This window comes from Oryctolagus cuniculus, chromosome 11 (assembly GCF_964237555.1).
Source record: "Oryctolagus cuniculus chromosome 11, mOryCun1.1, whole genome shotgun sequence".
In the NCBI taxonomy this organism is placed as follows: domain Eukaryota; kingdom Metazoa; phylum Chordata; class Mammalia; order Lagomorpha; family Leporidae; genus Oryctolagus; species Oryctolagus cuniculus.
In genome coordinates, this window is record NC_091442.1 from 78,855,727 (window position 1) to 78,881,761 (window position 26,035).

The 26,035-nt window shown below is 36.6% G+C and overlaps 1 protein-coding gene across 11 annotated transcripts in view; it reads right to left on the reverse strand.

Annotated features, from left to right (window-relative positions):
• OSBPL8 (oxysterol binding protein like 8) overlaps positions 1–26,035 on the reverse strand; it is a 197,968-nt gene that overhangs the window by 20,879 nt on the left and 151,054 nt on the right. For all 11 annotated transcript variants that reach the window (XM_051846453.2, XM_051846454.2, XM_070052653.1 and 8 more), the window contains 12 exons: positions 25,190–25,393; positions 22,432–22,516; positions 20,650–20,821; positions 18,107–18,344; positions 17,287–17,471; positions 12,006–12,087; positions 10,923–11,021; positions 10,087–10,183; positions 5,884–5,982; positions 5,017–5,114; positions 2,862–2,951; positions 1,155–1,291 (listed from right to left, as the gene is read on the reverse strand). In XM_051846453.2, coding sequence (XP_051702413.1) covers positions 1,155–1,291; positions 2,862–2,951; positions 5,017–5,114; positions 5,884–5,982; positions 10,087–10,183; positions 10,923–11,021; positions 12,006–12,087; positions 17,287–17,471; positions 18,107–18,344; positions 20,650–20,821; positions 22,432–22,516; positions 25,190–25,393 — 1,586 coding nt within the window. The remainder of the gene's footprint in view (positions 1–1,154; positions 1,292–2,861; positions 2,952–5,016; positions 5,115–5,883; positions 5,983–10,086; positions 10,184–10,922; positions 11,022–12,005; positions 12,088–17,286; positions 17,472–18,106; positions 18,345–20,649; positions 20,822–22,431; positions 22,517–25,189; positions 25,394–26,035) is intronic.

A 26,035-nucleotide genomic window follows, 5' to 3' on the forward strand; every position in this document is an offset into this window, starting at 1 on the left:
TCCGCCTTGCGGCGCTGGCACACCAGGTTCTAGTCCCGGTCAGGGCGCCGGATTCTGTCCCGGTTGCCCCTCTTCCAGGCCAGCTCTCTGCTGTGGCCAGGGAGTGCAGTGGAGGATGGCCCAAGTCCTTGGGCCCTGCACCCCATGGGAGACCAGGATAAGTAACTGGCTCCTGCCATTAGATCAGCGCGGTGCGCCGGCCGCAGCACACCAGCCACGGCGGCCATTGGAGGGTGAACCAATGGAAAAAGGAAGACCTTTCTCTGTCTCTCTCTCTCACTGTCCACTCTGCCTGTCAAAAAAAAAAAAAAGTATATTGAATTATATCCACATCTCGAAAATTATATACCTTGGCAAAACTTAGCTCTGGATGAAGGACATCATTTAGTTATAGCTGAAACAATTTGTAGAACTCATATATACATATTTTTCCATTTCTGACAGCCTCAATTTTGAGTGTAGAAGGAAATGTACACATGGACTTGAATCCCAGTGACAGAATGATAGACATGTGGGACCATGACCTGAGAAGTAAGCTGTCTAATGTATATAAAGTGCCTAGCAAAGTATCTTTAATACTCCCTTCTCCTAACACAAAGAGATATAAAAATATAATACGGCAATACTGTATACATTAGTTTTGATTTAAAAGTGTAAGTGTAGATCTAGCAAGAACTTCTCGACTAAAGAACAGAAACTCTGACCTTAACTATTACTCAATGAATGTTAAGTCTTTGGAGACCAGAACATGCACAGCCAGTGCATTATTCTAGTGTTTCAGAGAACAGAACAAAAGTAGAATCTATATTCCTTTCACCTAGAGTTCTACATGCCTATGCTAGATTAGAAAAAAACAGGTAGATACTGAGAATCATTAACTAGTTCTATCATTTGATGTAAATAAAAAGTTTTTTTTAAGGTGCTAGAGCAAGTAAGGAAAGGCAAAACTAGTTTTAGTTTTGAGCTATAGAAAACAAAGTGATTTGCATTATATTTATTAGACATTCATCAAAACAGAATACCGACATCTTACAAATTACAAACTATTTTACTGGATGAAAATACTATAGACAGAGAAAACTGAACATATTATTAAGAGACATAAAAATATTCTTTGATCTTCAGGAAGTTAGGCCAACAAATGATATACTTACTTCTCTGATTCAAAATCTCCCTGTTCTTCAAATTTCACAGTGTGCCTTATTAATCTCCACTGCTTAATGTCAGGTGTTGGATTCCAGAAAACCTCTGAATTATCAGTCTTTTTGTCATTTATAAAAACTTCACTATCCTATATTTGAAGAAATTTAAAAAGTAATCTATAGAATTATCTTTATTTAGAATGGGATAACATAGTAAAGCACAAGATTAACAATACTCTTCCTATTCCTCCTTAAAATTTATTTATTAATTAATTATTTTATTATTTACTTGAGAGAGAAAGAGATGGTTCAGTCCCCAAGTGCCTACAATGTCTGGGGCTAGCCTAGAGCTAGGAGCTACAAACTCAATCCATATCTCTGACATGGATGGCAACTATTTCCATTATCACCTGCTGCCTTCCAGGTACACGTTAGTAGGAAGTAGGACTGTGATTACAGCTGGGACTTGAACGCAGGCATTCGTATATGGGATGCAGGCATCCCATCTGGTGTCTTAATCACTACGTTAAGTGCACTCTCAAACTCCTTACCCCCATTAAAACACTTTTCAAATTTGTCATTTTTTTGAAAAGTTAAGATAAAATACATAATACTAGCCATTAAAAAACAGGTTGAATACTCAGGAAATTGAGATTTCACATGTTTTATGTAATAAATAGATTTCAAACGTTATAGGCTAAACCTAGACAATCATTTGCAAACTATCAAAGTATGGCGCAATGCAACCTCAGTGAGATACTGTTCACTGTCCATAGTTTCAAATGCATAGAGAAAAACCTGAAAGAGCCTTCGTAGCATTAAAAATTTGAACACAATCTTAGAATTTCAATTTTTTCAAAAAAAGACTTCCTTTCCTTTTCTTCAGAAGACATTAAGAAGTCAATTAAAAAGTTTTGCAGCCATGTGGCCACTTAGCTGTGTCCCCAAATCCAGTTTCATTTTCTTATTATATTTCTCATAACTTTCTGACCAGTGCAGAACACAGGTTATACTTGGTGTTCATAGTAAGAGTACAACTAGGAAGTACCATTATCCATGATCCTTTTCATTCACTGAAGTTCCTCTTAATAAAATTACATGCATATGAATTTAGGTTGGCAGAGAAATAAATAAAAGCCATGGCTCTTATCTACCACCTTATCTTTTCCATATTCTTCTAAAAGAAATGTGAGCTCTAACTGGACCTATCTGTGCCTCTTTGTTCTAGGTGAGAAGCAGTATCATTCTATGCATAAAATCATAGCCTTGCAGCCAGAGTTTCTGAGCTGGAATCCTTTCTGTGTCACTTATTTGGAACAAATTATTTATGCTCTTTGTGCCTCAGTTTCCTCCTCTGTAAAATAGGGCCAATAACACAATAATAAAATGGGTACCTATGAACCTGCTTCACAGGTTTCTATAAAATATTAAATGAGTTAATATGAGTAACTTCTTAAACAATGAAGTATATAATGAGTGATATGTAAGTGTTAGCTATTTCTATCGATTTAAAAGTTTTGGAAAAATAAAGTATTATAAAAACAAATAAATATAATTGATAACACATCAACACTTAAACATTTGCTATTAAGCTGAAGCTTACATTGAACAGTAACTGCTTTTAGCAATGGAATAAGTATTTAATTTTTAAAATGACTGTTAATTTTTTTCCCATAAAGTCCTTTTTGCAAAGCCAATATTTTATATAAAAATACTTACCCAATGGCCTTCCAGAGTAGCTAGAACTTCTTTTCCCAATTTAAGTTTCCCTGATATTTGATTAACACAATCACTACTCCCTAGAAATGGCTTTAAAAAGAAAATGTTAAACATTTTAACTTACATTTACATAAAATGTAGAAAAACAACAAAAAGAATTTTATAGTTAAAGCTATTGAAGGCCTAAATGATAAACTACTGACTCAAATTATAGTTAGAAATGTTTAGTGAAAAGAAACATAAATTGCTGCTGTGGAAAAAAAAACAATATAATACCCAAATAAATATTACAAAAGACCATACTCATATAACTGACTCAGTGTATTGAGCTGCCCCAAGTTCTATGTTCTCTCTTAACTCTCAACACTGTACCCTATCAATGTAACAATATACTAAGCTATAACAACTCAGTAAATGTAAGGGATATAACAATGTATAAAAGAAATAATTCATCCTTAAAACAAAACAAAGCAAAATATATAACTAAAATGCCCTCCAAAAAAGAAAATAAAAAGGAATATATTTTAAGATTTTGCTTTAATACATTTATTTATTTATTTATTTATTTTGCCAGGCAGAGTTAGACAGTGAGAGAGAGAGAGAGAGAGAGAGAGAGTGTTATAGACAGTGAGAAAGAGACAGAGAGAAAGGTCTTCCTTCGGTTGGTTCACTTTCCTAATGGCTGCTACGGCCGGCACGCTGCGCCGATCTGAAGCCAGGGGCTGGATACTTCCTCCCAGTCTCCCATGCGGGTGCAGGGACCCAAGCACTTGGGCCATCCTCCACTGTACTCCCGGGCCACAGCAGAGAGCTGGACTGGAAGAGGAGCAACTGGGACTAGAACCCGGGGTGCCAGCACCACAGGTGGAGGAGTAGCCAAGTAAGCCATAGTGCTGGCCTAATATATTTATTGATATTTGTCCCTAGAGATAATTTTGATGCCCCAGTATAGTAATACTTAAAGATGCTATAAATTATTCAAGATTCTGTCACCATGATTTTTAAGTATCACTATCACCATATAAGCAAAAATTTTCTAAGGTGAAAAAAAATCAAACAATAGACATTACACCAAATAATATTTGATACTCTTTTTTCTTTTTTGAAGTTGCTAATCAGATATGTAATATAGAAATATATCAATATAGAAATAACATATTTCAATATAGAAGTAAATATTATTGATTCATAGAAATATGTTTATCTGAACATAATGTACTGTCTTAAAACAACAACTGACATTGCAAAGGTCTCAAATTTCAGTTTCACTCTGAGGCAGACAGAATTCTCCAAAGATGGACTCAATATTTTCTGTTCTTCCCTCCAGTTCATATGCTCTTCCCTCAATGAGACCATACCACCTTCCCACTGAGAAGTGGAGTTACATCCCTTCCATTTGAATTTGGGTGGGCTTGCAACTCTTCAAATAACAGAGGATAGTGGAAGTGGTGTAATTTGGCTTCTGAGGCTACATCCTAGAAGGCAAAAGCAGCTTCTACATTGTTCCCTGAGATGCTTACACTTGGAAACCTTAAGGTACCAAGTAAGAATTCTGACTACCTTGAAGCTGCCAAGCTGTGCTAAATCATCAAAAATCAGCCCCCATCAGTAGAATCGTCCATGGCCTGCAAGTCTTCTTGAGGCTCAGTACCTTATATTGTAGATACATGAGATTCCAGTGAGTTCTGTCCAAATTCCTGACCCACAGAACCCATAAGAATCAGAACATGGTTATTTTTAAGCCTGTGAGTTTTAAATTAATTTGTTTTGCAGAGATGGTACCTAATAAAACTATGTGTTATGTACACAGCTGGAGTCAAGTTGACACATACCTCCTGTATTCTATAAAGCACTGCTTTAATTTACTGAGTAATTTCTATAATCACTTCTTAAATAATACCTCCTATATAATACCAATAACTTTGTTAACTGAAATTAAAAACAAAAAATGATGACCTTGTGATAGTTTGGATCTCTCAAGGCTACCATCTTAGGTAATTCCAAGATAGTCACTTTGCTTGCCCTCTCCCACTCAGGTCCTTGACTTGACATGAATTGCATTCTTACATTAGGAACGAAATTATACTCTTTGGTCAATATTTATGGCACAACTCCCCTTTCATTAGGTGGTAATCTCCTATTATCCTCTACTAACCTTTAGTTTAAATTCAAGTATTGCACTGTATCCAGTTTTTTGACATGTAATATTGACTGTCCCACCAAGCTCCAGTGTCATTGTACCATAAAGAATTCCTAAAGAAAGAAAAATTGACAAGACATTCAGAATTGAAACTGATGCAAAGCAGTAATATGTTCAGACTGTAGAGGTGGACTGCTTGGGTTCAGATCTTGACTTTGCCACATCTTAGCTGTGTGATGCCAGGGAAATTACCTCTTTATACATAGTTTTCTCCATGTATAAAACAGGAAAAATAATATTCCCACCTTAGAGGGTTATGTGATTAAATGAGTTTACAAAATGCATAGAATAGTAAGTTGGATGCTTAGCCTGTTGTAAATGATAACTATTACTTATTAGCCTTTTTTGCATTCTAAACAATGGAGGAAAAACATAATATATTAATTTTTAAGAAATTGACAAATGGGGCTGATAAAAAATTCTACAAGAATTTGGTACATTGAAGAATAAAAAATTAAATGTCAAAGGTGGCACTACAAGAAGATGAAAATCACTTTTAAGTATTCTGGAATAATGGGCAATTTCATCAAATTCCAAAACTTGCAGATAAAGCAAATGTAAAGAAATTCCATGATTATATATTATTCTCTTTTGCCTGTAGTACATATGCCTGTAGTACACAAAAAAGTTCCTTATGGGTAAATTCACTGAACACATATTTATTCATCTGATAATGACAAAATCTTAAGGACCTACAAATCAAGCACATATTCAAACAAAACATGTCTGATACCATCAATCTCAAAACATAACAAATTATAGCCACATATACTTACTTAAAAATATTCAACTAATATCTAACTCACGTATGAAAAGGTTTACCTTTACAATGAGCATATGGCATTGTCATTACATAATCTTCGCCTCTGTTCAAGAAAGTTAATCGTGCTTCTCCTTCTAATATTGCAGATAATGAGTTTCCTGCAATGAATATTATTTATTAAATTTCACAACACCAATTCAACCAATTCAAAACACGTAAACTATATTTAAGACATCTACGAGACATCTATAGTGGACTGTCAGAAAAATGTTTCAATCTCAATATGCCCAAACATGTATATTCAGGACTTTATTTCTAAACATATTTGTTTAATATTCCCATTCTTACTTTTTGAGTTATGTGCATATTGTTTTTTAAGTGAGGATCCTAAGAGAAATCTTAAATTTGCAGAATATTCACTAAAATACTACTTTAATGTATAATTTAATTTTCTAAACAAAAACTTTATCTATAAGTCTCATTATTTAAGCTTTACATACTTCTAAGTGATATAATGATCCTAGACAACTTTTTTTGTCCTTGCTCCATCATGTGGTTTTCTCTCCTTATACCTTCGGTTTTATTGAAGTATAATTTACATACAGAATCTGCTGAGTATCTCGTTTCCCATGTTGGATCACTCTCCCCTTTATTTATTCTATCGGTTAGTATTAGTAGGTACTAGACTTGTTTATGTGCTCCCTTTGACTCTTAGTCCTTTCATTATGATCAATTGTGAACTGAAATTGATCACTTGGACTAGTGAGATGGCACTGGTACATGCCACCTTGATGGGATTAAATTGGAGTCCCCTGGTATGTTTCTAACTCTACCATTTGGGGCAAGTCAGCTTGAGCATGTCCCAAATTGTACATCTCTTCCCTCTCTTATTCCCACTCTTATGTTTAACAGGGATCACATTTCAGTTAAATTTCAACACTTAAGAATAACTGTGTATTAATTACAGAATTAAACCAGTCATATTAAGTAGAACAGACAAAAAAAACTACTAAGAGGGATAATGTATTAAGTTGTTCATTAACAGTCAGGGCTATGCTGATCAAGTCACCGTTTCTTTTCAATTTATTTTAAAAGTAGAGAGATACAGATTTCTGCATCCAATTTTATACATGTTTTATAATGACTTTTCTTTCAATATACAGTGTTTACAATTATATCTTAAAATAACTGGACTTTCCTGTGTTTCAAAGGAAATACTTCTTTAAAAACTTGAAAAATTTAGACAATTATTCATAATTCCTTCATTCAGGTTTAATTATCAAATATTAACAGAGTGCTTTGCATCTTTTTTCCCTGTTCATGCACATGAGGGAATTTCAAGAAGTAAATGGAAAAACAGAATTAAAAGATCAATTTATTTTGGTGCAAAAAATTTTTAAATCATACACAGTTTCTTTTATAATAAACATTTTCCATGAACTTTTTGAATTATCCTCATATACAAATGTTTTAAAGTGGTAATGACTCAATTGCATATATTATTTGCATTCTGCTTTTTAGTTAACACTAATTAGCAATTTCAAATTTTAGTGTGCATTAGAATCATCTGAGAAATCTATAAAAATGCAAGTAGTTAAGACCAATAATTCTGACTTGGAAAATCAAATGGCGTTTAGTATTAAAAACCTTAACTTAATTGACTCTGAAATTACTCATGGATGTCATTTGAGAAATATGAGCAATTCTCTCAAATAATAATGTATGTTTCAATCTACGAAGAAGTGATTAAGTGCCTTTATTTTATCCGCTCTGCAGAATATCAGATAGTATAAAAGTAAATGATGCAAAGGGACAGAAAAAAACAGGTCAATAAATCTCAAATTATAGTCCTAAACTAGGAAATAATGCCATTAAAAATCAGTGATAAATAAACCGTGCAGTCAGAAAATTAGCTGGCTTTGGGAAAAGAAAGTTATAATCTTACTTAATTCTATATATACTATACACAGAAGTGCCATAGAACAATGGAAACATAAAAAGTAGGAGGACACATATGTGAATTATTTCATAAACCTAAAGTAAGACAGGTTGTTTTTAGCCAAAGTACCAAAAGCCAAAATTGTAAAAGGAAAAATTGATAGTTTACCATAAAATATCAAGAAAGTTTTAAATCTCTTACAAATTTATTTACTTGACTGATAAACTTGTATGCATCTATCATGTACAACACACACACTGTAGAACAGTTAAATACAGCTAGTTGGCTGGCGCCGTGGCTCACTAGGCTAATCCTCTGCCTTGTGGCGCCGGCACACCGGGTTCTAGTCCCAGTTGGGGCACCGGATTCTGTCCCGGTGTCCCCTCTTCCAGACCAGCTCTCTGCTGTGGCCAGGGAGTACAGTGGAGGATGGCCCAAGTACTTGGGTCCTGCACCCCATGGGAGACCAGGAGAAGCACCTGGTTCCTGCCATTGGATCAGCGCGGTGCGCCGGCTGCAGCGCTGGCCACAGCGTGCCAGCCGTGGCAGCCATTGGAGGGTGAACCAACGGCAAAAGGAAGACCTTTCTCTTTCTCTCTCTCTCACTGTCCACTCTGCCTGTCAAAAACAAACAAACAAACAAACAAAAAAAAACAAAAAAAAATACTGTTATAAAAAAAAATCTAGCTAGTTAACATCTGTATTATTTCATATAGTTATTTTGTGGTAAGCGCACTTAATGTCCATTCCTTTAGCATTTGTCAAAAATACAATATCATCATTAACAAAGGTCATATTTTACTATAAGTCTATTGAACTCTTTCCTCCTGTCTAAATGTAAGTTTGTGTCCCTTGAGAAATATGCCTCCAAATGCTGCCCCTGTCAACCATTCCAGTCCCTAGTAATCACCATCTACTCTCTAGTCCTATGAGATTGACTTTTATAGATTCCAAGTGAGCGAGATCAATTGTTATTTGTTTAAGGACGATACTACTTCTTAACTGATATGTGTTCTACCTGGCTATCTTTACATTTAGCTTCATTTGGAAAGTTCTCTAGAACACTATAAGCTATCAAAGCACACCAAACAAGAGGTTTCTATTGGAACAACCCAATAATCAAAGAAGAAATGAGGAAGTTACAACCACCTCTCACAGCTGCCTGGGCAAGGACCATTGTAAAGGCTGGATTTAGTATAATCTTTCTAATTATATACGAACAGATAGTTCTGATGTATGTAAACTATAACACAGAGAAAAGGTAGCCAACTGCTGAAGCAATCCCAGAAAGTACACATGGTACCAAATAAAGATTTCTACAAGGGAAAGACACAGTTCATAAAAATCATTTACATTATAATTGGATGGGTGAGGGTAGATTGAGGGAGGTGTAGTGAGAAAAGAATGACTCAAACATGAAATATATGTAACCTTCAGAAGAAAACAAGGCAAATAAAACAAGAAACAAACTAAACAAACCAGAATAAACATCAAGCAAAATGGAAGACATTTTGAAGAAAAATAGAGGCACACACTATGTTCCTGATCAAGAAGTACTTTTAGATTTTTAAGACCTGTCTATGGTTCTCCAACCTCTCAGGTCACCAGATTTCTGTTTACTTGGATTTCTGTTTATTTATTTTAGTACTCCTATTTTACCACAATATTTTTTCTCTCACATTTAAAATTCTGCAGTTGAAATTTAATGATTTGATTTTTCTCCACTTAAACATTTTAGAAAGTCAAATGGAAGCATTTACATTTTCTACTGGCTATATATTTCTACTGGTCTATAGCTTTGGCCATGATCTGTTTGAATTGTCAGTTTTTGTATTAAATTTTCCTACAGCATTCTCATTTCTCTATTTCCCCCTGTACTTGCAGAAAGTTTTATTGGTATGTTATTTGGTTAAATTCTAAATATCATAACTGATTGACTCAGGGCTGAGTATTCTTTCAGTCTACATTAGAAGACTAAATTAGAAAGACTGATCCCTCAGATTACTGATATGACACAAAAAGGCTTAGTAGGGCTAAAGGCAAAATAAATACATTATATACAAAGGGCTATAGTGGACAATCATTCTACTTTTTCATAAGTAATGTTTGTGATGAATTTACACATATTTGTTCCATACTTATATGAAAATGAGCCATGCCTCTATTTACAAAGGGCCAAAAAAGGCCATTTAAGCAAAGGCGATACTTAAAATAACATGTAAGTTCCTTGATGACACCAGTCCACAGCACAGTCTGAACGACAGCTCACCAGAAAACAGCATGTCCCTGGAAAGGAAGCTGCTTGAGACATGGGGAAACTCACCATAGAACTTGGACTTAGCCAGGATACTACCACTAAGGCAAAATCCATCTTTTCGGTTACTAACATAAAAGGCGGATATCGGTGGATGATGAGACACCTATTGAACATAGGAAAAAACATAATATATAAGAAGATAAACATACTGTTGTGCTTATCAAAAGTTCAATTATTATATCAAAAAGGAATATCTATAAGTAGTAAAATTAAAATATTGATGGTTGCAATGATCATCTTTCTGTCTCCCAAGGAAACCCACATCCCTGTATTCATACCATTAAACAGGCCCCTCTTATACCATATCAAGGTTGTTTGTATAGAAGTGGTAGTATGTCAGGAAGTGGTAGTATGAGAGGAAAGTTCAAAAAGGACATGGGGTTTCTAATCTTCCTCATACTCAAGGTACAAATTATCCTAAGAAGGCACTATTATTGAAAGACAATGTCATATTCTTCAAGTTTGTGCATATACAGAGAAGACTGAAATCATAAATACAAATGTACATAAGCCTAAGTTAATGAAAGTTTAAAAGGTTAGAAAGATGTATTTGTAAAGATACAGAGGATCTCGAATGCTGGACAAATAGGTCTAAACTAGATTTTGGAACTGGAGAGCCAGCGAAGAACGATCAAAAACAATGTTTTGGAAATATGAGCTTGCCTCCCACCCAAAAAGAGGGTGGGGGGTTAGAGGAAGAAAGGAGGGAAGAATAAAGATTTATTTTTGGTTCAAGAATTCTATGGCTGTAATCGTAAACTTAAGAATATATACTTAAGAATACAGAACTATCCCAGTAACTTCCAGATAAGTTTTGTTTCTGTAACATGCATTTCTAATACCTGTTCAGCAATATAAAAAGTTTTGCTGTTTGTTCTGGGATGAATCCACAAACAACGGAAGGTTTCCCCAAGAATAGGATTATAAGGTTTTTTCAATCCCTAGTAAAAAACATACAAGTTTCAAATTAGAAATAAAGAAAATTCCAAATAGTTTATATCAGTTAAAACAGTTTAATTGTAATGTATTGGAGTGAAATAGACATTTTGATAATTGATGAAAAAAACCGTTCAACTGTGTCATCTGGGAGCCATTCTTACACATTTTCACAGTAGGAACAGGCATTTAGCTTAGTGATTAAGACACCTGCATCTCATATAGCAGTAACCTGGGTCCAATTCCTAGCTCTGCTTCCAACTCCTGCTCCAGCTTCCTGTTAATGTAACCTCAGGAGACAGCAGTGATGGTTCAAGTAATTGAGTTCCTATCTTCCACACAGGAAACCTGACTTCCAGTTTCAGCCATAGGCACTGTGCGCATATGGGGAATAAGCCAGCAGATGAGAGCTTCTCCTCTCTTTCTCTCTCTCTCAAATACATAAAGTTTAAAAAAAAAATCACAGTGAATGGAATTTACATGAAGTAAAATTCAAAGATTTCATTCACAATATGATTCTTTTTTTTTTTTAACATTTACTTATTATTTGAAAGGCAGAGTTACAGAGAGGCAGAGGCAGAGAGAAGAGAGATCTTCCATCCGTTGGTTCAATTCCCAAACGGCTGCAATGGCCAGAGATAGGCCGATCTGAAGCCAGGAGCCTGGAACATCTTCTGGGTCTCCCACGTTGGGTGCAGGGGCCCAAGGACTTGGGCCACCTTCCATTGCTTTTCCAGGCACATTAGCAGGGAGCTGGATTGGAAGTGGAACAGCCGTGAATTGAACTGGTGCCCATATGAGATGCCAGCACTGCAGGTGGCAGCTTTACCTGCTATGCCACAGTGCTGACCCCATAATATGATTTTTAAAGATCAAGTATTTCTCTAAGTTAAAAGAGGCCAGGAATGAAATTGTTATTAACAATCAAAAGATTACATAAAAAATAAGGATTGCATAAAATAAAGAACTCACAAAAATATGAACAGTACCTTTGGCTTTTTATAGAATCCTGACAAATACCATTTCACTACTTTCTTCAAACGGAAATAAGGATTTTCTTCAAGAGCAGCCCTAAAAAACAAAATGGTAAACCTAAATATTTTATATGATATATCAAAATTCTCCTTCATATTTATGAACTAATAAGTGAGTGTGAGTTATACTTGGAAAATGTAATTCCTACTTAAAATAGATGGCAAAATAACCATGTAAATTGATTTCTAAGAGTCATTTTTCTTAATCTGTTTTTTTCCTCCCTGTTTTGGCTGACATAGTTTTTGAAAACTCTCTATCAAGTGGATCAAATCTCTAAATCAGCTGGAGTTCTGTATAATCCACGATGTTGCTCAGTCTTCCGTAAGAAACTTAATTTAAAAATATAAATACAGGTTTAGAGATTCATGTACTAGGTGATGCCTCACATCTGTACTGATGGGCAGTGGTCAAACTGCCTCATCAACAATTTTGTTAGAGTTCTTCAGCCCCATATATTAGTGAACAGCCACCACTGCCTGGGCTGGGTCCATCTCAGCTGTTGATGTTAGAGGCAATCAGTAATAACTGGTGCATGCTGTAGAGTACCTGAAGGGGAGGACAACAGGTCATGTTGGACTCTCCTACACAAATTATCTCCCTAATTATAAGACTGTATGAATTTCTAGCCCCTACTATAAAACCACACATCTCACACTACGAACTATTCTGGAATAGAGTTAAAATAATTTAAACCAATTGAAAAGGTTTTAACCCATTTTTATTCTTCAGTGTCCCCTTATATGCTACTGACTTTCCAAAGTGAACAAACTCTAAAATATAACGGATAATCAAAGAACAATTTTCATTTTTAAAGAAGAAATTGTAGTAGGCATGACTTGGATGCCTCTCTCCCATTCTGTTGTTGCTGAAAATTTTGCAAAACATTGATTGTGTATATTGGAAGTGAATTCTATTGGGAAACTGTTTTTCTCTTTTTAATGTAGCCAGTTATTTGTATTTCATAGGCATGTCTGGCAGTCCAATGTGGTGATTTTTTTTTCTTTTTCTTTTTTTTATGGGCAGAGAGAGAAAGAAAAAAAGAGAGTTCCCATTTGCTGGTATGCTCCCAAATGCCCACAATGGTGGAAACTGCGCCAGGTCAACATTGGGAGCCAAGAACTCAATCCAGGCTTCCCATTTGGGTGGCTGAGACTCAACCAGCTTGCTGCCTTCCAGAATACACAGTAGCAGCAAGCTAGAAAAGAAAGTGGATCTGGGCCATGGACCCACCGTGAGAGAGCAAGTGGGCATCTTAACTGCTAGGCCAAATGCCTGCCCTAATGTGATTTTTGAAGATAAGGTGTAGGGTGGAAAAGGTATACAGACAAATGCATGCATTAGTAACAGCCTATTTCCCCGTTCCCATTTTATTTTAAATCCTCTTACTATTCAATTTTATTATCTTTTTTTTGGGGGGGGGAGGGTTGAATTGTTTACTTTCATTACAGAGTTCTCATTCCACCTATTTTTTAAAAATATTTATTTATTTATTTGAAAGTCAGAGTTACACACAGAGAGAAGGAGAGGCAGAGAGAGAGAGAGAGAGAGAGAGAGAGAGAAAGGTCTTCTATCTGCTGGTTCACATCCCAGTTGGCCGCAATGGCTGGAGCAGCGCCAATCTGAAGCCGGGAGCCAGGAGCTCCTCTGGGTCTCCCAAGCAGGTGCAGGAGCCTAAGGACTTGGGCCAACTTCTACTGTTTTCCAATGGGTCAGAAGTGCAGCAGCCAGGACTTGAACTGGCGCCCATATAGGATGCCGGCAATGCAGGCAGCGGCTTTACCTGTTCCCGCCATGCCATAGCACCAGCCCCTCAATTTTATTTTGCATTCTACATAAAACGGTTTAAAAGACAAAGTGATATAAAAAAGTATATGTGTTTTGCTATTGTACCATGTTTCCACACTGTTCCTGCTTACAGAAAACTCCTTTTTAAAGCATTTTTTTCTTTAAGCATAAACAAGCAAATATGAGCATACAGCTTTTTTCTAAAAAGAGATAGCAAACTATTCATTCTTCCATATCTTGCCTTCTTTTACACAAATAATCCTGGATATTCCTCTGTATCACTTTATAGAGTTCTCCCATGTATGTGTGGGTATACCATATATGATTTAACCAGCCAACTGTGGCTGGAAACTTGAGTTATATCTAATATGTTACTAAAATGCTGTTCCAACAGTATTTTATATATGTTATTCTGTATAACTGGAGTTACATCTGTAGGGGTTATTACTACAAGTCAGATCAGTAATCAAATGATAAATATGTCTAACATTCTGGTAAATACTGTCAGGTTTCCTTCAAAGATACTGTGCTAGGATAAATCATTGTACAGTGTATGAGATGTCTATTGACCCACAGAGCCTGGGCAACATGGTGCCAGAAAAATGTAACCTCTCTGTTTGGGAAAATGGACACCTCTCAAGAAGATCTTATTCTAATTCATGGAAACTTGAACTATACAGGTACTCTAGCAGAAATGACAGACAGATGTAAGAAAGAACGAAGGAAGATATAAGTCAGAACTGGGTATAAAAGCTTTTGGATTCTTTTTTTTAATAAAAAATACACAGTGGTATCTTATATATTTATATATATGAGTCATTTTTTCTTATTTTATATAAAGTTTATGTGTTTAAGAGCCATTTCTATTTCTTTGTTTCTGAACTGCCTGATCATTTCTTCCATTCTTTTCTCTATAGTTTCTTTTTTTTTTTTTTTTTTTTTGACAGGCAGAGTGGACAGTGAGAGAGAGACAGAGAGAGAAAGGTCTTCCTTTGCCGTTGGTTCACCCTCCAATGGCCGCCGCTGCAGCCGGCGCACCGCGCTGATCCGATGGCAGGAGCCAGGAGCTTTTCCTGGTCTCCCATGGGGTGCAGGGCCCAAGCACCTGGGCCATCCTCCACTGCACTCCCTGGCCATAGCAGAGAGCTGGCCTGGAAGAGGGGCAACCGGGACAGAATCCGGCACCCCAACCGGGACTAGAACCCGGTGTGCCGGCGCCGCAAGGTGGAGGATTAGCCTATTGAGCCACGGCGCCGGCCTCTCTATAGTTTCTTGATAATTTTCATTCAACTTCTATGAGTTCTTTTTATTTTAGGGAGGTTAACACTTTTTCTATGATATGATTTATAAAAACTTTCCAATTTATCAATTATCTTTTGTTTTTTTTATTTTGAGATCAACTTATTTTTATTTTTTAAAATACTCATATAGTATTTTTTATTATTTTTAATTCTGTTAGTTTTTAATAGATTTAATTTTTTAAGATTTTATTTATTTATTTGAAAGGCAGAGTTACAGAGAGGCTGAGGCAGAGAGAAAGAGAGAGAGAGAGAGAGAGAGAGAGAGAGAGAGAGAGAGAGAGGTCTTCCATCCATCGGTTCACTCCCAATTGGCCACAATGGCTGGAGCTGAGTTGATCTGAAGCCAGGAGCCAGTAGATTCTTGTGGGTCTCCCACATGAGTGTAGGGCCCAAGGACCTGGGCCATCCTCCACTGCTTTTGCAGGCCATGCAGAGAGCTAGATTGGAAAAGGAACAGCTGGGACTTGAACCGGCACCCATATGGGATGCCAGCACTGCAGGCAGCAGCTTTATCTGCTATGCAACAGTGCTGGCCACTAGATACAATTCTAACAACATAATGATATTCTCTTCCTTACTCCCTCCCACTCTTTTTCCTTTTCCTTTTCTTACATTTCTGAGATAACATTTTATATTACATTACAGTTTATTAATTATATTTTTATTTAGCTAATGATTTTTTTTTGAAATTAATAGAAACTTCAGACACTGATGCAGATTCTTAAAAATCAGGACATGTGCAGGGCCGGCACTGTAGCACAGTAGGTTAATCCTTTGCTTGTGGTGCCAGCATCTCATAGGGGTGCCGGTTCTAGTCCTGGCTGCTCCTCTTCCAATCCAGCTCTCTGCTGTGGCCTGGAAAAAGGAGTAGAAGATGGCCCAAGTGCTCAGGCCCCTGCACCCACATGGGAGACCAGGAAGAAGCACCTGGCTCCTAAATTCGGATCAGCGCAGCTCTGGCCATTGTGGCCATCTGGGGAGTAAATCAATGGAAGGAAGACCTTTCTCTCTATCTTTCCCTCTCGCTGTCTGTAACTCTACCTCTCAAGTAAATAAATAAATAAATCTATCTTAAAAAAATATCAGGACATGTGGCTAGAACTTAGTATCACAGAAAACACAGTGCCCTAAAACACCACTGGCTGCCAGAATGGGGGCAGTGGGTAAATCTGGAAAGATGGACCCAAAGTTGCTCTTTGCAAAGTTTACTGGTTCTCTAGGAAACTGCTCTGACAGGGGTGAACAGTTTCTCCTCCACCCTCTTTATGCCTGCCTTCTTCAGAATTAACACCTAGGATCAACAGGCAGCTTCAGAGAAAAATTAAATGCAAAGAGTAGAGATTTATTTTAAAAGCCAGAAACTGGCAAGACATTCTAATTGTGGTAAACTGCACATCTTAGAAGCCCACACACAGATAAGTATGCACCAAAGCATAAACCATAGGATGGCACCTAAATGAAGGCTTAGGTAGAGGGAGAACACAAACTGCCTATCGCCTCTCCTTGTGTCAGGTTAGGGAATATACCAAGGAACCTGTAAACAGTGGTGGTTGTTAGGTAAGGGGCACAATTCCTGTCTCCCTCAAGCTTGTGATCTCTCAACTTCTTTTATTTTATTTATTTTTTTTAATGATTTATTTATTTATATGAAAGGCAGAGATACAGAGGAGGAGAGAGAGAGAGAGAAATCTTTCAGCCCCTGGTTTACTCCCCAAATGACCGCAATGGCCGGGGCTGGAGCAGGCTGAAGTCAGGTGATTGGAAAATCTTCTTGGTCTCCCACGTCAATGCAGGGGCTCAAGCATTTGAGCCACCCTCCACTGCTTTCCCAGGCACATAATCAGGGAGCTGGATAAGAAGTACAGCAGCCAGGACTTGAACTGGTGCCCGTATGGATGCTGGCACCTCAGGCAGAGGCTTAACTTTCTAAGCCACAGCACTAGTCCCTCAACTTAACTTCATAAATGGAAACTTAGCAGCAAAGTGTTAAATATGCTTCTTATTAAAGGCAGCTATAGAAGTGGTAAATGGAGAGAACACTTCTCCTTACAGTCTGATTTTGGAAAGGCATAATCATTGAAAATAGCACTCTCAAAAATCTCTACAGTAGTTAAGTATCATCTATTTTAAGAAATAAGAATCTACTTACTCAGACAGGAAATCTGCATGATAATAGTAATCTGAAAGTTTATCCAGGAAAGAACGGGGTTCTAAAATAAATGTAGGCAGAACCACCCTGGACAGGTCCATTCCAGGACGGACTTGTTTCAGCAGCGTCCAGATAAGGCTTTTGTTTTCTTCAGATACAGTTTCTGTTTGAGAAGCCTCACCTGCCTTTAGCAATTAACAATTAAAATATATTTCAGATACAGAGATACATGGACAAGACAGCTAATGCTAAAAATACGAACTTTCTCCAGGACTTGTCTAGGCATCTTAAATGTGGAAACCCATTAAGAAATAAAGTCTGTAGTTATAAAACTTATATAAAAAGGGCTGTTGCAAAAGACAGTGAAGTGAATGACATATAAAATATCCACCATCAAAAAATTATATCCTATTACTTCTATGCACTGGCAATAACAAGAAAGTTATGAACTCATGCTTCCTTGCAATTTACTTTGTACCTGACAATGACAGCAAGCAGTATTCTGTCTTAAAAGCAAGCTTCAAAAAAAAATAAGCTCTAAATTTAACAGAATATTGATATTTGTGTGAGTATATGTGTTTAGCTGTCCATAAAGTTGTAAATGGAGGGAGTAATGTTCCTTACAGTCTGATTTTGGAAAGGTATAATCATTGAAAATAGCACTCTCATATCCTGACTTATATGGATGTAACTTTTAAAATAAAATGGACATCATATCGATATTCTCTCTTGGGAAAATAAGCAGATCAAACAAATACTTTTCATTTGAAAATTCTCAAGAATTAGAATTCCAGACCCTCTGAAAACAACAGATGTTTACCTCTCCCAATTCTTCATGGCTCTGCTCGGTGTAGGTGGTCTCCTTTAAGGGCTCAACAGGCTCAGGTTCAATGTATGAGTCATCTTGCCTTTCTGATGTATCCGTGTCACTTTCTTCACTTTTCCCCATCACCTCATTGTCAGATTCATCATGCTCTTGATCATTTTCTTTATCAGATTTATCCGAATACATATCTTGGTCTTTGAAATGCTGTCGCTCAATTTCACTATCATTTAACCTTAGGTTAAAAAAGTGTTGGAAGGAAAAATAAAAGAATACTTGGTTTACAAATATGAATGAAATGTAACATTTATTGAGAATTTACAACATGCTGGGAAGTATTTTAAGTATTTTGCATAGCTTAGCTCATTTAATCCTCAATATAATGCTACAAGATAGGTAATAGTTCCCATTTTATAGATTAGTAAATAGAAGAACAAAGAAATTAAATAAAAACCTGGGGAAATGTTAAAAGATGACAGTCTGAGCTCTGTTTTTCTACCACTTACAGCCAAAATCTTCTAAAAGCAAAATTTTGGGTTACTTTGTGCTAGATTTTTTTCTTTGTTTTACAAATACCATCATTTAGTTAACCTCACTGTCACTTCTGGTCTGAAGAAAAAACTCAAGTCAAGATCTTCAGATTCTCAAGTAAATCCAAGTGAATTATGACTTTCCTCCCATCTGTGAAGGTCTCCAAAGTAATCCAAAGTAGTTCAACAATAAGATGAAAAAATGTAAAAGCTAAGTAATTGTACTGAATTCTATTTAGTATTTGTCTGACAGGCTTGATCTTAAGAAAAAAAACCCAGGGAAACAGTAAATGGAAATTTCAGCTTAAGAAAATCAATCTAGGGGCCAACATGGTGGCACAGAGGGTGGAGTGCCTGCAATGTCTCTGCATCCCAGGTGGGTGCCTGTTTGTGTCCTGGCTGTCTATCTAGCTTCCTGTTAAGGCCTAGGAAAAGCAGAAGATGACCCAAGTATCTGGGACCCTGTCACCCACATGAGAGACCTGGAAGAAGATCCTGACTCATGGCTACTGGCCTCGGCCTAGCCCAGACCCAGCTGTTGCAGCCAACTGGGGAGTGAACCAACGGATGGAAAATCTCTCTTTCTCTCTCTTTGTAATTCTGCCTTTCAAATACATAAATGATTTTAAAAAGAAGAAAGAAAATCTATCTATAATCTCAAGTTGATAAATTTCCTTCTGAAAGCTATTTAAGTAAATAGTTTGTGCAAAAGGAGAAAAATCTTGAGTCCTAACAGTTACTCATTCCTATCAGTTATCTTCTGAATCTCACTCCCATTCAGGCTCCAGTTACTCAGGATTAAGACAAAACCTCCAGATTGCAGGTCTACAAAAAACAAATATAAAAGGTCAGTTAATAGAGGCTTCCATGAAAAAAAAATCTTAGTGTTTGGCTTAGATTAAAATGAGAAGGAGGAGAGCAATTTAAGAAGAGCCATCTCCATTTTGATAAGAATAAGCAGCTATAGGACAGAAGTTGAGTAGAAGAAGCAAGAATGGAAGTATGATGTCTTTTTTTCCTACAAAACCAGAAAAACAAAAAACAAAACAAAACAAAAAAACCCTGAACCTGAACAAGTATTTTTGCACTGCTGCCCATTTTCCCTTGACAAAGTCTTTTTTTTTTTTCTGTTATAAACAACAATACATGCCTCTAGGAATAAAGCCAACCATAGGATACAATTCCATGTTAAAATATTTATAACATAAAATAGTTCCACAAATACCAGGTAGAGTAAGCCCAGAGCTATGACAAAAAAAAGTGCTACAGAACGGCAATAGAAAGACAGATCACATGTCACTGTTATTAGGCAGGAAATGCTTCACATATGATGTAATATTTGAAACTTATCTTGAAAAATATATTGGGTTATGACAGGAGGAAAGAGGAAGAACAAAAATCATTCTTCCTAGAAGGAACACCACATGCAAAAACAAAATGGTTAGTTAGTGGGGTTGTATGTGGGAACAGTAAAGTAATTCACATTGGTTAGAATCAAGGAAATAAAATTTCTACATCTGACTATAGTAGTTAAAAATTTTTTTAAAAGCCATTTATTTATGTATTAAAAAGGCAGAATTACAGAGAGAGAAAGAGATGTTCCAACTGCTAGTTCATTCTCCAAATGGCCACAATGGCTGGGGCTGGGCCAGGCTGAACAGAAGCCAGAAGCTTCATCCAGGTCTCCCATGTGGGTAGCAGGGGCCCAAGTACTAGGGCCATCCTTCACTGCTTTCCTTGGCACATTAGCAGGGAGCAGGATCAAAGTGCAGCAGCTCAGACATGAATCGGCACACAAACGGAATGCCAGTGTTGCGGGGGGGTAGCTTAACCTGCTGTGCCACAATGCCAGCCTCTAAATAAATTTTAAACTATATCTTAGACTACATGATGGGAAGATAGGAAAATTTCAATTCTAGTTACGCTACTAAAATTCTAGGCCTTTGAACTAATCCAGTGAACAATACGGTCACTGAAATCATAACCAATTTAGTGGCAGTATCTACTTACTGGAAGTTGTCACCACTATGGAGATTGTTAGCACGTAATAAGCCATACAACGTCACATGTGTGCTATCTGATGAAATGCTCAGGTCATGTTCCTTTCCTTCCCTGATCATTGTACGTTTAAGAAGACTAGAACATTTCAAAGCCAACTCCAAAGCATCCATCCAGCACCTTCCTAGAACACAGATTCAAAGTAGTATATTAAACTATGAAATCGGCACCCATCTTAATTATGTTATCATCAAACATATCATTATTTCTTCAAGAAATATGTAATACAAAATTAACTTGAACATAAATTATTTCCAGGGTTTCTTAAGGCAACTTTTCCAGTTTGAAAAATACTTTTTAAATACTAAGCACTTAGAAACCACTTACAAGTGAATAGTATACAGCATGTATTAGAAAGTATAATGAATATAATATAAATGTACTTTATTTTTCAAACCTTAGAATGCTAAAATGTAGCACAATATGAAGGTACCAAGCAAGGTACACAAAACATCCTAAATGGGATATTATCTTTAGTATAAACAAACCACTGAAAAAACATTGTGTTGTTGATATGTCTATCTCCAGGCTTAGCATCCATTCTACTTACAAGTATGAAAGTTTTTTAAGTCACGAAAATGTCTGCATAGTAGTATCATTAATTGCCATATTAGTTAAGAGAAACATTAATAGCTTTACTTTTTAAATAAAAATATAAACCTATATTAACAAAAAAGTTCATATACATTTGTTAAGTATTCTTAAAATTGATGTGTTTCAAGATCTGCTGGAAATATCAGCCAAGTAGAACATTTTCATATTGAAAGCTCATATATTTTAAAAAATCATCTGATAAAAGGAAACTTTGGAAGGTTACCAGATTCTCTGTTTCAAGCTAGTCTCAACTATGAAACATGAACGTGAGGAAGAAATCCATTATCAGTCACTAAGGTTTGAAAGTTATCTACCTTTATATAAATAAATTTTGCTCTTACCATATTTGGCTCATAAATTATATATTGTCATAGAATAGTATAGAACAGTTTGTATTTGAATAAAAAAATTCCCAGAACACTGTATATGTGTCTCATAAGTGATAAAATTTAGACAATACTAAATGCATATATAAAATGATAGAACTTAATGGGTTACCAGAAAGAACAGTAACAAGTCAAAAAGGTGTTAAAATGTCAATGGAGGATGCAGAAGACATCTGCAAGCTGGTAAATCATGACTCAATTCACAATATCTCTTTCCTATTAGATTTCTCTGTTCATCTACAAAGTTAATGATGTGAATATTTTAAGAATGTCAATTGTTAAATCAATAACAGGAGTCACTGTGCACTTACTCCCCATGTAGGATCTCTGTCCTTAATGTGTTGTACTATGTGAATTAGCGGTATAACTAGTACTCAAATAGTACTTTATACTTTGTGTTTCTGTGTGGGTGCAGACTGTTGAAATCTTTACTTAGTATATACTAAATTGATCTTCATCATATAAAGATAATTGAAAATGAATCTTGATGTGAATGGGATGGGAGAGGGAGCGGGAGATGGGAGGGAGGTTACAGGGGGAAAAGTCGCTATAATCCAAAAGTTGTACTTCATAAATTTATATTTATTAAAGTTAAAAAAGTAATGTGAATATTTTAAACAACTTAAGACCACAATGTTTCTGTTGCAAATGCCATACCTAAAACAGATCTTCCCCAAGGAGAACACATAGAAGCATATAAAATAATCTCTTAAAAATAAAGACCAAAATCCAATTCGCCAAAAACTGTATTTACCATCTGACTCTGAAGTAGCTCGGATAATCAAATAACTGCTAGGTAAGGGCTGAGTAATGGACCCAACTGCTTCACCTTTTGGACCCTGCAAAACAAAATAAAGTAAATGGTGTAGAGTAAGTACTGTGAGAGCTCAACTTTATATTATCCACTATTATCTGTAACAATCTAAATCAGGCATGAATTACAACTTACATGCAAACAAGCTTTAATTTCACCCTTCTTAAGGATGCAGATGGGAAGCACCAAGGAAAGTACTCTTTTCCATCAAATGCAGTTCATTAACAGAAAATGATAGTTAGGATCACTAAAATCTTATTTCTATTTATTGCTAATATATTAAATAGAACCTAAAATTTACCATACTGAGCCAAATTTTAATTTAGCAGATAATTTCCATCCTATAGATATTATTAGATAAGAAATAGTAAATTTCTCAAAATCTAAACAAAACAATTAGAGATATAATTCATAAGAAAAAGAGAAATAAATTTTGACTGGGTCCAGGGTAAAATAAATCTCTATTTTATAACGAATGATACATTCATTTGTATTAAAGGCCAATTATACAAGTTAATTTTATTTTTCAAGAAACAAGAAAGGAAATTCTGTTTTTGGCCAGAGTTTTTTTCAGAAGTATACAACAAAAAATTACTAAGGCTAAACGTAGATGGACACAGTTCTAATCTGGAAAGAAAACTAACCATTTAATTTACAGTGTAACTGTGAAAGAAAAGCAAGTTTTAAAGCTGTTTCTCATTAAGAGTTCTTTTAGACTATCAAAAATAGATTTCAAGAAGCATTAACATTATAGATTCAAGACTCTTCAAAGGTATGTATGTATATTGCCTCTTGAAGCAATACTAGCATGAAAAAAAAATCCAAGCATTTTCAGTCAGATCAAATCTGTGTTCAGTGGTTTTCCATTTTTTTTTTTTTTAAACACTCCCATCTGGGAAGCAGGCATCTTTTATTTATTTAATTTAATTTATTTAGAGATTCACTTATCTATTTGAGGGCCGGCGCCGTGGCTCAATAGGCTAATCCTCCACCTTGCGGCGCCGGCACACCGGGTTCTAGTCCCGGTTGGGGCGCCGGATTCTGTCCCGGTTGCCCCTCTTCCAGGCCAGCTCTCTGCTATGGCCAGGGAGTGCAGTGGAGGATGGCCCAGGTGCTTGGGCCCTGCACCCCATGGGAGACCAGGAAAAGCACCTGGCTCCTGGCTCCTGCCAGGATCAGCGCGGTGCGCCGGCTGCAGCGGCGGCCATTGGAGGGTGAACCAACGGCAAAGGAAGACCTTTCTCTCTCTGTCTCTCTCTCTCTCACTGTCCACTCTGCCTGTCAAAAAAAAAAAAAAAAAAAAAAAAAAAAAAAAAAAAAAAAGATAGAGATTCACTTATCTATTTGAGAGGTAGAGCTACAGAGAGGGAAAGACAGAGAGAAAGGTCTTCCATTCTTTGGTTCACTCCCCAAATGGCTACAATGGCTGGAGCTGAGATGAACCAAAGCCAGGAGTCAGGAGCCTCTTCCAGGTCTCCCACGTGGGCACAAGGGCCCAAGCACTTGGGCCATCCTCCACTGATTTCCCTGGCCACAAGCAGGGAGCTCAATCAGAAGAGGAGCAGTTGAGACACAAACCAGCACTCCTATGGGATGCTGGCACCTCAGATGGAGGCTCAGCCTACCATGCCACAGAGCCAGCCCCAGGTGGTTTTCCTTAAAGGAGGATTTTTAAACTCTATTCATAGGCAATTGACCTTCCTAGAAACTAAAGTAATGATTACTCTATAAAACTGTAAACTAGGCTCACTGATTAATTTAGTATGCAATGCACACCTACTGTTTGTAGAAGTCCTTGATAATTAATTAAATAAGGCATTTCAACTTTTCTGTTTTTATGGCACAGGAGTGATCATAGTAGTGCTTTTCAGTTACAAAAGCATTAGAGCTCCATCTCTAAAGAAAGTTGCCTCTTAAGAGTAGTAAATATTAGCACCGCTTCTGCTTAGAGGCATCTCATCACACATTTGCATCACTACAGGAAAGACCACAAAAATAAGATGCGGTTTTTGTTCTAGCAGATCTTCCCACTTTGATAGAGAAAAAACACAGCATACACAACACTATGTTACAAAGCAGACTTAGGAGTTACAAACTGAAAAAACATAGCACAAACTGAATCCCCAAGGATAAAAGAGATAAGTTGCAATATAAATTTGGGGAATATTTTCTTGAGAATTTACTAAGTTAGATATTAAAGGCAAACAAAGCCTTTTGGTGCACATTTTTTTTAAGTGTTTTTTTTTTTTTTGAGAGGTAGAGTTACAGACAGTGTAAGTAAGAAAGGAGAGACAGAGAGAAAGGTCTTCCTTCCGATGGTTCACTCCCCAAATGGCCGCAATGGAAGCCAGGAGCCAGGTGCTTTTTCCTGGTCTCCCATGTGGGTGCAGGGGCCGAGCACTTGGGCCATCTTTTACTGTTTTCCCAGGCCACAGCAGAGAGCTGGATTGGAAGAGGAGCAGCTGGGACTAGATCCGGTGCCCATATGGGATGCCGGTGCCTGGCAGAGGATTAATCTGCGCCATGGCACCGGCCCCGGTGCACATTTCATTGTTGGTAGAGGCAGAAAGGGAAAAGACGTGCTTGAAAACAGAAACAAAGATCTGGCAGCAGACAGATATCACATCATTGATTTATCTCCATGCTACTCATGGATGAGCATCTTAACACTTTTACCTGTATGCCAGTGCTTACATACCTTCACTGCCCAAATACATTGCTCCAAAGGATGGAAAAGTTTAAAACAAAAGCCATCCTTTTTTGATGGGCGCTCGATGATTTCACAGGCATTCAGAAGGACTGTTCCTACCCACTGACCATTTTTTTGGGTTTTATATATCAGGAGCACTCCAGGTTTCAACACACACCACAACTTGGTCCAGCTCTTTAGCGTGCCACGAATCTACGAACAATAAGTTTACACAGAAAAGATCTTATTTGTTTTTTTCTTTCTACCCTGCGAGATACAAACAGCATAATAGTAAATTGGATGTTTTAATCTAGAATTTCCATAACATATGCACTTTAGATGTAATATATACTTTTTTAAAAACCTATTACATGAGAAGCACTGCAAACAGACTTGAAAAGAATGACACAGCTTCTGCTTCCAAGGAACTTTAAATTTTAGGGAAAGACAAGGACAACAGTTACAAAATATTATATTGTCACAAAGTTTTCCTAACCTCCTGACCAGACCCAGGGTCATTAAAATATACCTTCCTGCACTGACTGAGATTTTTCTTTTTGTAATATTAATGACAGCAACAATTCTGCCTTTGACAATTTTTTCTCCTCACCACTCTTAGCAACAATGCTGAAAACATTGGTAATCCACAGGAGACACTCTTTAAATATTTAGTGAGTGGTCAGAAAAGAAGCTTTTTGTAGCTCCTAAAACTACCTTGTTTAGATTATTTTATTCTTAGTAATCACATAAAATGTGCCATACAAAGTTCTTGGAGGAAATTTTCAAATACAAGTTACATGAATCTCATTGTCATAAAGTATTCTTCATTGTCAGGTTTAATGATTCTTTTAATAA